The sequence below is a fragment of the Calliphora vicina genome, chromosome 5 (assembly GCF_958450345.1).
Source record: "Calliphora vicina chromosome 5, idCalVici1.1, whole genome shotgun sequence".
NCBI classification, from domain to species: Eukaryota; Metazoa; Arthropoda; class Insecta; order Diptera; family Calliphoridae; genus Calliphora; species Calliphora vicina.
Window position 1 is genome coordinate 57,119,689 of NC_088784.1, and position 18,510 is coordinate 57,138,198.

The 18,510-nt window shown below is 27.5% G+C and overlaps 1 protein-coding gene across 1 annotated transcript; it reads left to right on the forward strand.

The window, feature by feature from the left end:
• The first annotated feature begins 1,298 nt into the window (after positions 1-1,298).
• Positions 1,299-18,066, forward strand: lbm (late bloomer). Its single transcript, XM_065512176.1, has 4 exons — positions 1,299-1,600; positions 16,937-17,095; positions 17,195-17,530; positions 17,620-18,066. Exons 1-4 carry the CDS (start codon positions 1,541-1,543, stop codon positions 17,689-17,691), a joined length of 627 nt encoding a protein of 208 aa, XP_065368248.1. The 5' UTR covers positions 1,299-1,540; the 3' UTR covers positions 17,692-18,066.
• Positions 18,067-18,510: the final 444 nt, after the last annotated feature.

Below are 18,510 nucleotides of genomic sequence, written 5' to 3' on the forward strand. Positions count from 1 at the left end.
AACACAATAAATATAGCATACAGAGTAGTATTATTTTAGGACATTTTTTGCTTGAAAAACAATAAAACCCATTGTGAAATATTAGTACATTATGACAATATGACATGATAATAGACCTTGTGAATTGACCATATATATATATATTTTGGATCCTTATAGATAGCGGAGTCGATTAAGCCTTATCCGTCTGTCTGTCTGTTGAAATTAATTTTCTGAAGACCCCAGATATCTTCGGGATCCAAACCTTCAATAATTCTGTCAGGCATGGTTTCGAGAAGTTTCATATTTAAAATCAGCAAAATCGGTCCACAAATTGCTGAGATATAGGAAAAAACCAACACAGCCTCTATATCTGGATTACTAAGTCATTAATATTGACAATAATGATAGATATTTCAAAGGCCTTTGCAACGACGTATGTATATAAGACTAAGTTGGGCCTACAATGGGTCAAAATCGGAAAAAATATTTTTTCACCTAAAATTTAAAAAACAAAAAATTTTTTTTGAAATTTAAAAAAAAAGATTTTAAAATAACAATTCGAAGAAATTTTTTTCCAAAAAATTTAAAAAAAAATAAATTTTGTTTACCTAAAAATATTTAAAATTTGTATTTTGAAGTATAATTTGGTGAAGGATATATAAGATTCGGCACAGCCGAATATAGCTCTCTTACTTGTTTTCATATCGAAAGAAATACAGAAATACAAATTTGTGATTACCCTCATATACTTATTTCAAAATATGAGGATGTTGTGAAAGTGTGAATAGGAATGTTGCTGAGGAGGAATGGGTGAACAAAATGAATTCATTCTTTGAGGAAAACTGTTGATAACATTTCAGGCATATTGCATTGGACCAAGTTAATGATTTGTTGCTGTTAATATGTTTGTGTTGTTGTGAGTTAGAACAAGAAAATAAATGGTATGAGTAAATAGGTATGTACATTTGAATCTGAAATAATGAAATTGTCTATTTGTGACTCGAAATACATATTTTTCAATACCACTCTTCTCGAACAGTGTCTGACTAGTTGAAATGTTTCTTTTTTTTAGTATTTCTGTTTCTATTTATGTTGTTTGTGTGCGTGTGGGTGTGACGTCATTATTATTTTGTATCAATTTATTTCAGGTTTTTTTATGTTGTTATTGTAGTTGTTGTATTTGTTTTGTTTTGTGAGTGTTCAATTTGTTTTTGTTTCAGTTTCTGTTTTTATTTTTTTCTTCGTATTTTTTGTCTGAGCTCATCTACAGCACTCACTCAGAAAAATCGGTGTAAAAAATAACAAACATTTTGTTTTTAGTTTCTAATTGAACACGAAACGTGAAAGTTTAAAAATCGACTACCAAAATTTACTAACTAACGGTTTTAGTTAACAAAAAAAAAATAAATATAATTAAAAATAAAGTAATAAATACACATTAGTCAATAATTTAATTTTCCAATACCTAAAAATATTAAAAGTAAATTAAAATTATTGGAAACAATTTTTTTAAATATTCTAAAATTTAAACCAACGACAACCAAAAGAATTATTGAATATGGGTTGTGCCACAACTACTGTTAAAATTGCTTCCATTATTTTCAATATTTTATTGGCGGTGAGTTTATTTTTTTTTTCTTTTTAAAAGACAAAAATTTTAAAAATTTTTTATTTTTTTATATTCACAAAATGTGTTTCCGTCTTTGATGTGTTATTAGTCATATTTAAATAATTTGTTGTTATTTTTATTTTAAAATTTATAGTTTTTTCTGTATTTTATGTGACATTGAGCATGATGTCATTTGACATCAGATGAAAATCATTAACAGAAAATTCATTTCAAGTGCAAAGAAATACGACATTTAAGTCCGAATGGAAATTACTTTACGATTTAAATAATTAGAAATGTGTACATAATTCTCATCAGGTCAACAGGTGAGACATTACTGACATTAAAATAAATGTATTTACTTGTTTTTTGGAATTGTAATATCAGAAATACCTATACAAAGTTACTTCAATGTGTCACTAACTTTGAAATACATATAGTACCACAGAGATTCTTAATTTATATTTTATTCTGCTGTTGATTTCGAGTACATTTTAGCTTCTATATAAATAACATTTGTAGTTGATTGTACTACTTACAAGTTTACCCCGAATTTAAGTTTAATTACAATGTCTACATTTACAGCCAGATGGGCGGACATCTTTTAATCGACTCATGAATTGATGATAAGACATATGACGCATGCTGCACAGTGGGTGAATTTCATGAAAGTGGAAATAAATCTGTAATTTATAAATGGTATGAATAAAATTTATTCGCAGCTAGAGAAGAAGTATGGTGAAGTACTAGTTTTGAATTTTATAGACCGACGGGGGCTGTGTCTTATGGACACAAAGTGGGGAACCTCGATTATATGCAAAATTAAAAACAGAATGGCAATTGTCAGTTCTTCATCAGATTTGAAAGATTGCACTCTATATGTAATACATATATTAGTTTTATTAAAAGCGGACTGACTATCCATTTCAAAATTACAGAGTTTTTAAATGCCCACACTGTGTGCTGTAAGTCTATATTGAATAATTAATCAGATTTTAATTGTTTTTCCACAAATACTCTCTCCATACAAATTGAGGATTATGAGGTAGTCCTGGTACAATTTTGCACAAATTAGTTCTAAGTAATCTGAAATTACACTGTAAAGTATGGTGAAAATCGGGCCCCCATAACAAATTTCTTGAAAATTCATAATTGTCTTCTAATAATTTTTTTTTTTTTGTAGATACAATTATTATTAGTAATAATTTAATTCTTATTGAAGCTGTGAAGCTATTTATGTTAAAAATACCGAAAAGAAAATACTTAAATATTTCCAAGAGAAAACTTATTTGATACTTCTACAATTTCTATGGGTAAATTTCCATGTATAAATTCTAATGATTTTCTTTTCGAATCGAATTACATAGAGAACCCCCCGGTCCGGCTTGGTGATTGGTATAGTACAAAATTCAGACTTTGACGTCTAATACTGTATGGTTCGGGTCATTATCATGTTGAAAATAAAATAAAAATAGATCCTTTTTTCTTCAATGAAGTTACCATTTTTTTTCAGAATGGATAAATATTCATGCTGATCCTTAATATCATCAATAAAAATTCCATCGGAAGATATGCAGCTCCATTCCATTATAGAACCGCCACAATAATTAACCGTTTGTTTTATATATTCGTCGCCAATCTGAATTAAAAATGTTGTATTTGCTTTCGTCATTGAATATACCAGATTACCAAAGCTCAAAACTGTTAATACCCGAAATATGTGTTTTTTCTTTGCCATACGACGCACTGTGTTGCTGATTTTGAAATAGCTGCCAAAAGTCTATCAATTTTCTAGTCTTCATAACTACATTCCGCCACAACCTAATATACAAATTAATATACCAAAATACGGGTCAAAGATTCACATATCAAGTTATAGAATTTTGGCCGCTATTTTTAAATTTGCCACACTATGCGACGGTTGATATTGTTGGCATTACAATGATACATATTATTCTTCTTAAATGTGTGTTTACTTGGTTAGTCCTTCCTCTCTTGCATTCAAGGATTTTGGGCGACCACTTAGTGATAAATTTTTAATGTTTCCACATCCTATGTTTAACGACATCTATTAAATGTATCACAAATATATTTAATAAATTTGTCCATGTTGCGAAGGTGTAAAATATTTTTTCTCTCGGAGAGCAAACACAAATATCTTCAAAATTACAATAAGGACTAAATTATTACTAATAACATTTGGAAAATACATAGCAGGTATATTTTTAACAAAAAAATTAAATAAATTCCTAGAAAAAATTAAAAAATACCAACAAACCCAAATTTACATATATCAGGCGCTGATTTAACTTTTTTTTTTTGTTTTTGAAATTTCCTTTTTTCACGTGGCTAGATCCGCGTCTGATCTATTATCAATTACAAAAACAAAATTAATTATACCTGCTTTTTACAATCTCATGTATGAATGAAAAACAAATTTGTCCAAAAAATACTTTATCAAAATAGTTTTTAAAAAAAAACTATAGTTACATATCCTTATACATAAATTAATTTATAAACCCACGTACGTCACCACTTATACAATTGAATCATTAAATTATAAATATGTTAATTTTCTACAATTTCAACAAGATCATAATTTACAAACAAATATTATATTAACACTTAAACATTGATAAGTAAATTAAATTCCATATGGTTTTGAATGTGCCCGTCTATTTCACTTGTATCTCAGATTTAATAAACAGCATGATGTAGCACGGTTAAATTTCATTAAGAACAAATATTTTAATTTGCACAACTATTTAAACAAAAGTAGGCATTTTTTGATGTTTGTAAATTTCAAGTAAATTTTAAAATTCCAATGGTTATTGTTATACTTTATACCAATAAGTTGTTTTTATTTGTTGATAAAAAAATTTAAATTTATCAAAGGTTTGTAAACAATTTTTGTTTTATGAACATTTAATGAATTCATGAATTTATTATGAATAAAGGGATACATATACATATGTAGGAATTTGTAGAACTAAAATTCCGGTTATTGTGTAGATATGAAGATGTCTTACATATGTATCTCATATAAAGTTCATGAATTGGGGTCATTATTAAAACACAGGTTCCGTGCTATGGTTGCAAAGAAGGTATGTTTTGTCGCTTTTGTAAAATCGTAAAAGACATTTTAGCATTTTCTGTAATTTACTTTATTTTAAAAAAAGGTTGAGAAGTCATGACATTGTGAAAATGGGAGTTAATGTCATTTTAAGGTTCCTCATATTAATAGCTAAGTGTCTAAGTATAATTGGTATGTCTGATTAAGAATCACCGCCCAATTTTATAAATGAATGATTTGTTGTAATTTACAAGTTTTTGTAAAAAAAGTTAAAATTAATTAAAATAAAAACAGACGTAAATCTTTTAATTGATTTTGCAAATCTAATACTTGAAATCTAGATATATAAGTACAGTCGAATTTGAAATAACATTGATTTAGAAAACCTAATTATTAAATTGAACAGAATACTGCATTTATGTTAAATATATACTATAAACAAATTCTAAAAAACAATTAAATGTGTGTGGTATTCATTCGAATAATGACCCTTCGATTAATCGAACAATTTCTTACTAATAATTATTCGAAGAATTTAAAAATAACCATTTTCGAACAATTTTATGAAGTTTACTGGAATAAAACGAATGAATATATTTGATCATATTTCTTTTTAAATTTTTCATAATTTTGAATTTAAATAAGTAATGATGTCTTTTATGACGTTCACAATAAGTTGTTCCACTCAAAACGATTGTGTATGACCCAAATGGTTTTTTGGCATCCTGGAATATATTTAGAAGAAAATCCTATGTTCCAGATCCCTAATGCGAAAATATAGTGTCGAAATATTGACAGAATCGCAACTATGTTTTATTGTTTATATTATATATTCCATAAACAGAACTTTCGGGCGGGGAATTCCAAAAAAATGGAAATAAACTGGCTATAGAATTTGAAATTTAAACACCAAGGGGGTGTATGAAAAATTAAAAATTACACTAGTTTAAAAGGTTTTTGCTCATGAATTGAAACATTGTGTATTTAGGTCTTCTAATTTCGGAAAAATATTAAAAAAATCGTGGACGTCAAACTTTTGAGATATTTATTAAAAACGAAACATATAAAAATGTACATTAAATTAGGACAAACAAATTAAAGGTGAAATGTTTTAGTCCTCTTTTTATAATTATTTTCATTTGTCTCCCTCACGTCTCCTTGCATATTCTGATCCCAAAAAAAAAAAATATTCTGATCAAATCTTGATGGAAACGTTCTTCATGTTCGTCACTCATGTGTCCGAGGTTTTCCGGGGAAAAATTCACATGAGAATGTAAAAAGTGAATTTTGAGGGACAAATTTACACCCACCAGGTCAAAATTATATAATAAATTCGCAACAATATCTCTGTAATTTTGACTTTTCTTATTCCCAAAAATTCTTGAACAACAAGTTAAAAATAATTCCAGAAAGACTCGGGAACACGCTGCATAAATATTGAAATGCTGGTTTTGTCTTATCTAAAGACAAAATTTTTCATTAAACCGAATTTAATGTGGAGTGGCGGCAAAACTATTTTTTGTGGGTCAACCAAACTGACATTTTTAATGTTCATTTTACCTGGAATATATTCACTGCGCGCCGGCCTACAATTTGTGCAAATCGAATGAGGGACCCACTTTTTATCCTGATTTGACACGGGGAATCCAAAATAATGTGAATAAGCATTTTGCAGTGTTTATGTTATAGGAAAACCTCGATTTGACTGAATAATTTTTCCGCAAATAAAAAATAATAGTCTGGGTTTATTTTACACTTTCTAGAAGACATTTTAAAATAGTTTTTACTTTAGAGTTTTGTATTTATCTACAGGAAAGATGTACATTTAAACAGTATTTATTTCTTCCCATTAATTTTTATTGGAATTTGTCAAAAAAAAAAATACAACTCTGAAAATATCTAGTAGCTTCGACAGAGTGTTGAGTACCCAAAAACGATGTAAATAATTAATTACCACAATTCGGTACACTACAGTATGCATTAGTAGTACTCAGGGCAGGTGAAAAATAAAAACCCATATATCTCAAAATTTTGACGTATAGGTGGGAAATAAAAAATAGTCAATTAACTAGCGTCCCTAGCTCTTCTCAAAAATATAAATTTCATTACATAAGTCCATGTCCACACTATGAAACATTTGATGCAAAACATTTTTAAATTCTCATTTGAAACTACATTCGTGTCTACACAGTGAAGTTTTTGACATTTCTGTACAGAACGAATATGAACGAATAAATATGGATAACATACTCAACAAAAACGTCATGTACATGAAACAGAGTACCCTTTTCCATTCATATTTCCCCTTTCATCAACAAACTCAAATGTTTTGCAGCAAATGATTCACAGTATGGATGGGGACTAAGCAAACAAAAATGTTTGATTTGTAAACTAGTGTTATACATACGAAATTTTTGTTCTCGATCCGATTTGAAAAAAAGGTTCATGTCAAGTGAACCAACTTTTGAAATCGATGTCTTCCGATCGGGATGAAATATTCACCATTTGGTAAGTAATTCAGACACAATTTTACGGTCAAGAACTCTCTGAGTTAGAGAGGGTTAAAATTTGACACTTTGGCCTAACAGGTGTTTTTTCTCATCCATGCAACTTATTACCTATTGTTCTTAGCAAAATGTGTCCCAAATAGTTAAGATAGCTATTTCTTCAATCTTTCGAAAAAATTAATAATAAATAAATATTTTATTACTTTTTTTTCCAAAATCAAAAACTTTTTTGATTTTTTTTTCAAAATGCCCTTGTTATAACACAAAAATCGTTCCTTAGCCATATCAAGTGCATTTGGAACTCTCTTGAGAAGTCTTTTTAAACATACATATATATTTTTGTAACGAATTTTTTGTAAAACTAATAAATAATTCATTATGTTAAATAAAATTGTATTAAATAATTCAAAACAAATTAATTTAATTCGCTTTCACTCATAATTTTTTTTTTTGTTTAGCAAATTTGATTACAAGAAATTGTTTAACTATTTAATTTGTTTGCATAAATTTTTATCCGGAGATTTATGTTTTCTTACTAACATAAATATGAGTCATTGAAGACCACGTATTTGCATTAGCGGCTAAAAGCTTTAATCAAATTTTTATTATTTAAAAAGTCCATTAATTAAACGTGAGCTTATATTGTTTAAACTGAATGTTTATTTTGTCGTATCTTGACTTTTGTAGGATTTAACAATGTCAATAAGGAAATAATCTATTTATTAGTAATTTATTCTACGTAAGATGATGTTCAATTAAATTGAAATGTGTTTCAAATGAAAATGATTCGTAATTCCAACAGGGCCGATAAAACGTGCAATTAAAAATATAAATATTTGTTTTTACTTTAAAATCATTTAAATTTCACACACATTTCAATAATAATTCTTTTTTAAAAGTACATAAATGATTAATAAATAATAAATTTGATTATATGGAATATAACCATAATTTTTGCAATATTGTTTTATTTAAAAATGTTTCTTATTATTTTTAATTTTTTTCTTAATTAATTAAAATTTAATTTTATCATTTTTATAATTGCAAGCGATTTTCAAAATGTTATAACTCTGATTATTAGAGTGAAAAAATGTTACATTATCCCGGAAATAACAAATATTTAAAATATTGTATCTATAATACTGCTTTACTGAATGCTACTAAGAAATTGTTACCGCTAAGCTACCGTTACCGCAATAATCTAAATAAGCGTTAAAGTTACCTTTTAACCGTTTCGAATCGGTAGCCAACCTTGATCAATTCATATCGTCAACTCACTATAATTTTAATTATTTTTCAGGATAGACAAACAGCCAATTAAAATGAAAAGTATTAATGTGAATAGTGTGTTTAAATGTTGTTTAACAAAACTGCTAGTTTTAATAGTTCTAATTTGTTTTGATACAATTGATCAGAAACATTAAAAACCCGATTTTGAATTATTAGTTAGTTAGGGCCATTTTGTTTTCAGTTAATATATATATAAATGCACATTAACAATTCATTGCCAATATAATCACTGTACGAGCAACCACATGTAGAATTAATAAAGAAATAATTTGTTCATCCATTTATTTCAAATGATTAAATCAATGCATAATAAAAATTTTTGTTTTCATTGATTTAATGTGATTTCTTTCGAAAGAAATTAAATCAAGATAAAGAATAAAAGATTCCTCTAATGAAGCAAAAGATATGACCTGATATCTTCTAGGCCATCGTAGAATCGTTTGCCTATATATTATGTGTGCTCAGGTCCCAATTTCAACAACATTCTAGCACACCCTGTAAAAATCCAAAGTGCTGTTGTCCAATTTACTAGTCCTAGCCCTATCGAAAAGCAGTTGTTACACCTACAAAGGTACTTACCATACACTGAAAGAAAAACGCTTCGTAACCCCAATGAAACTTTTACGTTAACCTGTTTACGTTAATGCAATGAAAAGTTTCGTTAATGATATGAAATTTTACGTTGTATTTACGAAAATTACGTTAATATTACGATTCAGGCAAAATGAGTATTTTTTGGCATTTCGTAGAGTCATTGATGCTACGAAACTTTTTACGTTAATATTACGTAAAACTTTAACGTGAGATTCAATGTATAAATTGAATAACGAATGTTTGGAATAAAAAAGGTTTAATTGGCAAATCCTAATTGTTTTTGTGTAAATATAGTAATATTTGTATGAAATACAGCACCCCTTAAAAATTCAATGAAATATTTACGTAGCAATAATGAATTTTTTGTTTTCCATTTTTTTGGATTAAATATTGAAAAATAAAAAAAATAAATTATATAAAACAAAATTATATATAAAGGAATCGAATTAATGTAGTTTTTAATAATTAAATTGCTTAGTTCTTGTTATTTTGCTAATATAACAAATTGTCATTAATGAGACGAAAAACGCCAAAAATTATGTCATTTTACATTAATATTTTAAACAAGTTTTTTAACAATCACGTAATTATGACGAACGTTTAATGAAACCATGTCATTAAATTAATGAACTTGTAATGAAAATTTGTAGTAAATGAAAATTTGTAGTAAATACCATGATTTTATCTTTAATTTAACGTAATGTGTCATTCAATAAAAAAAAAAATTAAGTATTTAATATAATAATAGTAAATACAACGATTCGGATATCAATACAACGTAAAGTTGCGTTGTATTGAACGTTTCTTAAAGAAATAACGGGACACAAGAGAATGTTGATGCTGATGGACACAAAGAAAAATAAAATAGAGTTGGAACATAATGTGGCACGTTTAAAAAAAATACAACAACAACATAAATTGCATCATCTTCTGTTTTTGAGAGTTTCTTTTTATTTAATTTTAGTTTATTTTAAACAGTCAACAAGTGAAGAGTTGTTGTGATAAAAATATAATTGATTTATTTGTTGTTTATAAAAAGTTGAAATTGTGATCAAAATCTAATTTGGTAATAAATAATTTGAAGTGTTTTTTGTGCAAAAATGGATTGAGGAGGATTTATTTCAATCAATTGAGGAAGTGATTTTCGATTCAAGTGGATCAATGACTCATAATAAAGGTAAGCTATTATTAATACATCAAAAGGAAAATTTATGATACCCATTAAAGAATACGTTTAAATTTTATTTTTAGATGAAGAAACTCAAAAAACACGTTACAATATCTACTAACTTCTTGGGGCCTAAATCACCTCAAAAACTTTTTTCAAGGTAAACATTATTAATAATTATATAAAAATTTAAACAAACTATTAAAATATTTTTTTTTAGAATAAAACATCACAATTTCCATAATGTCTGCTAATGACTTATTTGAAATTACTCAGCAAATGAAAATTGGCTACAAGATCGTTTTTAAGTATAATTTAGAAAAGTGGAGGGCGGAGAAAAACATGTCTCAACAAATTTTGAGTGACTCTCAGGAATCCAAAACCGTTTCATCACCATTTTTCACTATCTCAGTCTTCCTGCAGCGAAAATTTTTTTTACTGATATTTAATTATTTTTCATTTTAGCGGTATTCACAATGTATAGTACTTGGCCTGGTAATGTAGTAAAAGAGCACAATATCAAAAAAATAAAAACGAAATACATTAGAAATTGAAATGTTTGTCAATAAATAGCTTTTCTGCTTTTTTACTAGGCCAAGTACTCTACATTGTGAATACCGCTTATATTTTTTGTATTTATTTATACAAATGCGAAGTATGTATATTGAAATCGAATTTAAATATAAAAAGTATTTAAAAAGTATTAATACATATGTACATTTAGATTAAAATCCTAATAAATTGTGATTATAAATAACTTATTTTTGTTCATTATTATTATGAAAGGAATCGTTTTTGGAATGAAATCATTTATTAAAATAATGATTAATATTGTTAATATAATGTCTTATAATCATTATATTTATGATATACTTATTTCATTTCATTAATGAAGGAGCACATTCTATTTACGAAACAATGTAGGAAAATCAATGACAAAATTCATTTTTGAAATGTAAAAACATCGTTCCATTAATGTAGGATATAATTATATTAGTGAAGCAATGTCATTAAACCAATGTCAACATTCATTGCATATATGATAAAGTTTCTTAACATCAATGAAACATGTCGTTATACTATTAATGCAAAATCGTTAAATTAATGATTTTTTTCATATTAGTATTGAAAGATATTCATTAATTTAATGAAACCCTTTCATTATATTGACGAAATTGTATCATTGGTTTAATGATATTTGACATTGTAAACACGTATGGTGACGTTATTTATATATTCTATATTAATGACATTATTTCATTATATTTACGAAAATTTTGAGATTAATGAAACATTTTTCGTTAATGCAATGACACCGGTAATCGGACTGATTTCAAGAAAAAAATCATTAATATAACGTAGAAAAACGTTGTATTTACGAAGGTTTTTCTTTCATTGTACGCTTGTCCAATCCGAAAGTCGAACATAGGCCATGTAGCTCTTGACACCTTGAGTGAAGACGCACCTGATTCCCAAGGCGATATTGGTTTCACCAATATCACCATTCCCGAATGTTGCATCGCAAGTTCGTCTGCAACCGTTACAGTGTCCCAGTACAATCTAACCTCGTATAGTCCTTTAAAAGTTGTTCATTATTATGGAATAAACAAGGTGCGCCGCCGAAAGTTGTTTCAAAAGTTTTCTGGATAACGTTGACTGCCAGTAGCAACATAAGAGTGATAAAAATACAACTTGTAGTGTTCCTCTGGTCACATTTAAACTTTCCTTCCCTATGCTCGAATTGATATTTGTACTCCTAATCATACTAACTATCTCATTCACCAGGAAGTCCTGGTTTCCAGTTATCTCCAATGTAGGGTCACATATTATATATGCCATAAGCCATGTCGTAGAATCCAGATGTTTTCAGTAGATTATTATTATCAGTACTTATTTCTACTTAGATAAATAAATCTAAGCTGTACTTGAAATTGTTTTTTGCAAACAAATCTTATAGAAATTAATGTTTACAAAACAATTCATTCTATATAGACTCTGACATACCTGTTTTTTTTAAGATTGTTTGACTTTATTATTTCATTAATCAATTGTACTTGTTGTGTCTAATCTATGATGTCATACTGTATACTGGACTTTTATTTAGGTCATATAAAGGAAAGGATTCAAAAGCAGTTGAAGTAGTTGTTGAAAATGTAATAAAGTCTAGGCGCAGTAGTTTTTATTGTATTGTATTATTTTGTTTTACAATATAAAAACGTTTAATGAGTTGGTGACATTGACAATGTAATTAAAGTGCTTGTACCTAAAAAAAAAGTTCAACAAAGCGAGAAAAATAATAATAAAGGGCACCAGACTGTGATGTATTTTTATCAATAATCATCACCCCACTAAATTGGGTGCTTAAAACTTAAAAAGGAGGTAATTTAAAAGATTAGAAATGGTGTAGCAGATTGAACCTAGCCTTGAATTAATATTAAACAAACATATGTTAAAGGTTCTTATGACAAAAAGCACGAATGTTACATATTTGGAACATTTCAGCTAGATTTAATATGTCATACAATTTATTGTAACCATTGAAATAAGAGATAATCATTCCGTTTGAAATTTCTACGATATTAATTTTGATAGAATAAATACATATATTCTAGAGAGGGTTAGTTAACACCATTTAGACTAGTTACTGGACTAGTACTTTATGAACTATTGTCAGAAATTTATATCAGGGTTATTGAATGGGTCAATAACCCTGATATAAATTTCGACATTTTCCTTACTTAAATATTTTTATAAAGTTTCATCAAAATCCACTAATGAATACATAACATTTCGCTTTATTTTAATCAAGCTTGGCTAACATTACCACTAAGCTGACGTTATCACTCAAATTACGAAATAACTGTAATTGCCGTTACCGATATAAACGTAAATATCGTTACCTACATACACATATACCATAAACAAAGGTTAATTAATTCATTACGAATTAATTTATAGGCCTAATTCCTTAGTACTTCACTCGTATTGTATTCGAGAATTCATTCCTTATATAATGAATTACTTATTGAATCATTCAAGTTTTCTTAACCCTCCGTTAGTCGCAAATGATCTGGTTGATACAGGTAAACAATTTTTTATTGTAAATTTTTTAAGCACCCTAAGTTTTAAGCTATTTTTTGATAAAAATATATTTTTACTGCAATTTTACTTTTATCACTCTTTTAAATACTTTGAATTTAATATTGTTTTTATGTTTTCCAAATAAAAAGTGAAGAGATTATTTTCACGGAGGGTTAATCCTCCATTAGTAGCAATCATTTTCAATCGAGACTAGTCGCAATGTATCAAATTTATATCAATAAAAGAAAGACGCGTTTGAAAATAATCTCTTCACTTTACATTCACCCTTATCGTGATTGGCGTAAACGTCTTACTCCTACGACAATTTTGTACTAGATTAAAGAAACAGTTTGCATTTTATATTTAATCTAGTACGAAACTGTCCTAGGCGTAAGACGTTTACGACAACCACGATAAGGGTGAATATTAAATTCAAAGTATTTAAAAGAGTTATAAAAGTAAAATTGCAGTAAATCTATAATTTTATCAAAAAATAGTTTAAAATTTGGGGTGTTTAAAAAATGTACAATAAAAAAAATTTTTTCTGTTCAAGCAGATCAGTTGTGACTAACGGAGGGTTAAATTGAAATTCATTGCAAAATAGCTTTAATTAAATGTTTGTTAAATTCAAATCTATTACAAAAAGGCGTTAAACAGTTTTTCATAATCTCTACAGAAGGACTTAGGGGGATATGGGGGCCAATATTGATTTTGTCATTGTTTTTGTAATACATCGAGTTATTGTTACAAAAAAGTATATAAGTAAATGCTGGGTCTTTATAAAATTACAATCTAGCTAAGTATATCTGTCTGTTGAAGGCACGATAGAGGGACGGAAATACTATTGTTAATCGGACATTTTTGTGTTGAAAATGAGCAAACCGTTCAAAATTCAAGGAAACAATTAACTACAAAAATGTACCGAATATCTCAATAAACAATTTTCTAGAACATATGAACTTCCTGGGTATGATTCTTAACACCGTTTAGGTAGGTGTTAAGAAAAAACTTAAAGAAAAAAAATTGGGCCATAAACTATTAAATTACTATAAACTAAAGCATACTTTTAGGCAGCTTTAAAAAATTTATTTCGAATTTTTAAAAATTTTTCCGAACTGATCTTGAAGATGTAGTTTTATTGATTTTATATTTTATATTTCGAACTGTTTGCAAGATATGAGTCTGAGATAATTATAACTTTTTTGCAAAACTGAGTTTATTGAAATATACATATTATGTATTAAATAATTTTAATTGTATGTCAGATAATTCGGTCAAATTTGACACATATGTACATTTTTTTCGTCTCAAGAATGAAGCCCGTTGAAACGTTATTTCACATAGAACTTTAGGACTTATTTTATAAATTTAAGAGTTACATACATATATACGTATCCACACAAATTCCTCCACAAAAAAGTCTTATACATACTATGTATGGAAATCACATTTAAAATTATTTTTTAAGTTTTATAAGTTTCATAGATATAAATCACACGACCTAATTTGATGGCGATCAGAAAATTTAACAAAAATAAGTTTCATATAGAACAAACTCACGTGACCTAATTTTAGGATGATCGGTCCATAATGAAAAAATTACTGAGAAAATCACTAACGAAACAAATTATTGAAACTTTATTAGAATATTGTTGGGTATTATATCGAGCCCTTAGCGCCAAATTATCGTAAGCGACATTATCAACATTTTTTTTATTGCAAAAATTAAAATTTTATGGACCGACTGATGTTTTAGCGTTCTCAGAATATCGAAATTGTTAATAACTTTAAAATTATAGGAGGTAAGATTTTATCGTAAGTCAATGTTTACATTTTACAGTAAACGAATTTTATCGTAAGCGATACATAGTGGTATAGAAAAAAAAGAGGGAAATAAATCTGTAACTTCTAAATGGTTAGATTGGTTTGAATGAAATTTCACATGCGCAAAGAAGATATGTTCTCGAATTTAAGTTCTGAACGTGGACCTCATTTGCCCACCAGGGCCGCGACCAAGGGTCCTCAAAGTAGGTCACCTCGGGTATATTACATTTTTAAAATGATCCCATTTCTTCGTTTGTGTTTCGATTTCAAAAAAATTACACACATAAAATGCATTCATCGAGTGTTACAAAAAATCTCTTCGTAGCTATCAATTATCTATTATAGGTTAGGAGATATTCGCATTTCAAAATTAAATTTTCAACATTTTTACCCAACCTACTCCAGTTTTTTGCTAACAGCGTATCCAAATATTTTCCGATTTTCTCCAGTTTTCCTTCATTGGACTAACAACATACGTATGTGTCAAATAAGAAAAGAACTGTTTAAAAATAATGACTAAGTCCAAAGTTATATGCATTTGAATTTAAAAAATTTTGAAAAGCCGATTTTTTGCTAATTTTTTAGGAAAAAATAACTTTTTTTCTTTTTAAGTTATCGCAAAAAATTTCTAAGAGGATGTATAAGGAATTTATACTTTCTGAAAGCTAAGTTTTCATAAAATATTTTGAATGAAAAAAAATTTAAAATTTTTGTTACCGAGGGGACCAGGTCCATTCAAAAAACACCTATTTTTTATGTAAAATTAAACTTTAGGCCAAAAATTCTGAAATCGCATATTCGATATCAAAATATAGTAACCGATTTTAGTTGGTCCAATATACTTTTAATTATTTTGTAAAGGGTTCCGATAACCCCGCCCCTAGTATGGATATTATAGCCAAAAAACAACAAATTTCCATTTTTGGGATTTTTCAAATTTTTTTTGGGAATTGCGGTATTGCTGATAATAAATTTCAAAATTCGTTTTCATTTTTCCATTTTAAATAGAAAATTTTACATAACTGAGAAATTTCATTAAAAACTATTCATAAATAAATATTTTATTTCAATTCGAAAAATTTGTATCTATGCAAAAATTTAATAAAAAATATTTTTTCTCATATTTTTCAATAAAGTATTCCATGAATTTTTAATTGTCAAAAGTTATAAATATTTTTGAAAAATAGACAAAAAGCTTGAACGAAATTATAATATATCGCATCATAAAATTTTTAATTATATGTATAACTTTAAAAATAATCGAAAAAACCTTCTCCTGTAAAATTTGTGTTTTGTCGCTTACGATAATTTGGCGCTAAGGGCTCGATATGTTCGAACTTGATCGAACTTTCTTACTTGTTAATTTTTGTAAACTCTATTAATCATTTAAGTCAGTAGGAAATTACGGTTATCGGTAAGCTATCGTTACCGAAATAACAGCAAATACCGTTACCGCTAAAATATTGCTATTGACATAAGCCAAAATACAGTTACTGCTAAATTACCGCTACCAAAATAATCCAAATTAGCTTTACCGTTAAATTTTAACCGTGGTTTTTATGCAATATTACAAAATATTTTAAGAAAGTATTAACGTTGAATGGTGGAAAAAATCCCAATGATTTAGAATAAAATCTGCCCTTTAACACATTTTAAATACGGAAATAAAGTTGGATTAAAATTAATAAAATAAAATTTAATTCTATTATATCTCTACTATACTGTAAAAAGCTGTGTAGATGTACGATAATGTATAACAATGTAAATATGTATTTCAACTAATTAATTGTTTTAATTTCAAATTTCAGATAATTTCCATTGGAGGCATAATATTGATCTCATTTAATCCAGACTATTTTCGAGAGGAATTATCCATTGGTTACTACACAACATTATCTCTCTGCGTGATCTTTGCATTTTTAGGAATTTTTGCCACAATACGAGAATCTGTCTGCCTGACGGCGACTGTAAGTAGCAACAATCTAAATAAATAAAAATATGTACATACCTATAGAGTTAATTTATTCACATTCTTATGTGTGTAATAATCAATTGATCTTTTAAAGTGCGCTGTATTCCTCTTGGCATTGACCTTGATAAACATTGCGATCGCACTCATTGGCATCAACAGTGGCGAACACAATGGCGTCGAGGCGGTAAATAAGGCCTGGGAAACAAATGCCATGGATGAATTACAAACGCATCATGACTGCTGTGGCAAGACAAGTTCCAACGATTATGTGCTCATGAATATAGCAATTCCAGCCAGTTGTTATGCTGATCAGGATCCATCGGATATTCACAATCTATTCACTGAAGGTTGCAGTGAGAAAATGGTCAAATATTACGAAGAAGAATCTTATCGTTTTGCTATTTTGTCATGGATTTGTGTAGCATTTGAGGTAAGTTGAAAATATATTTTTTAAAATTTTAATTTACATACATACATTCATTAATACATATTTTTAATTTGCTTTTTTTGTATCTATAGTTTTTCGGTTTCCTGTTGACAGCTTTCTTGGTCATTAACTTCCGCAATACCCAAAGACGCATGCAATTTTAATAGAATCAAATTCCATCTACAATTGAGTAGAATACCAAATTTATAATAAATTTGCCAATACAAATATATATTATGTAAAAAAAAATAAATATTTAATTAAATATTAACTCGACCACCAGTATCGTAACCAGTACCACCTTTTAATACAGACGATTCTTATGGAAAATGTAAAAATTAATGAAAGGACAACAATTATTATTAAGAAAAAAACAATTTTATTGTCGTGCAATTGATATCATGTAAAACTTTTATTTATTTTATATACAACAATTTAATATTAAAGTGAAATTTGTAAATTATTTTTATTATTACTTTTAGTTTAAACAAAATTATTAGAAATAAATAAATAAATGAAAATTTACTTAATTTAATAGACACCTAACAAATTTTGCACATATAGGGAGACTATATTCCAGAAATTAATTTGTTAATTTGACCGTTTTTTTTGGCTTTTGCGAAAACTATAGTTTATGTTAAGTTGGACAAAAACTATAGTTTTCGCAAAAGCCAAAAAAACGGTCAAATTAACTTTTTAAATGCACCCGAGCCCCAGCAGTGGTCGACTATATATCGCACTCGTTCAATTTTAAAATGTTCAGTAGAGGGCAAAAACTGTTTGTGATTACATTTTAAGAGAATTTGAAAATCCGAATACATCATATTAAGCAAATTCCATTTGAAAATATATTTACATTGTTTTTCTTTAAAATTTTTGCAATTAGTGCAAAATAAATAAATTTTTTGAAATAATACCATTTTTCTGAAACTTCTCGATATTTTTTTGTATTATTTTATCAACAAAACAGTATCAACTCAAAA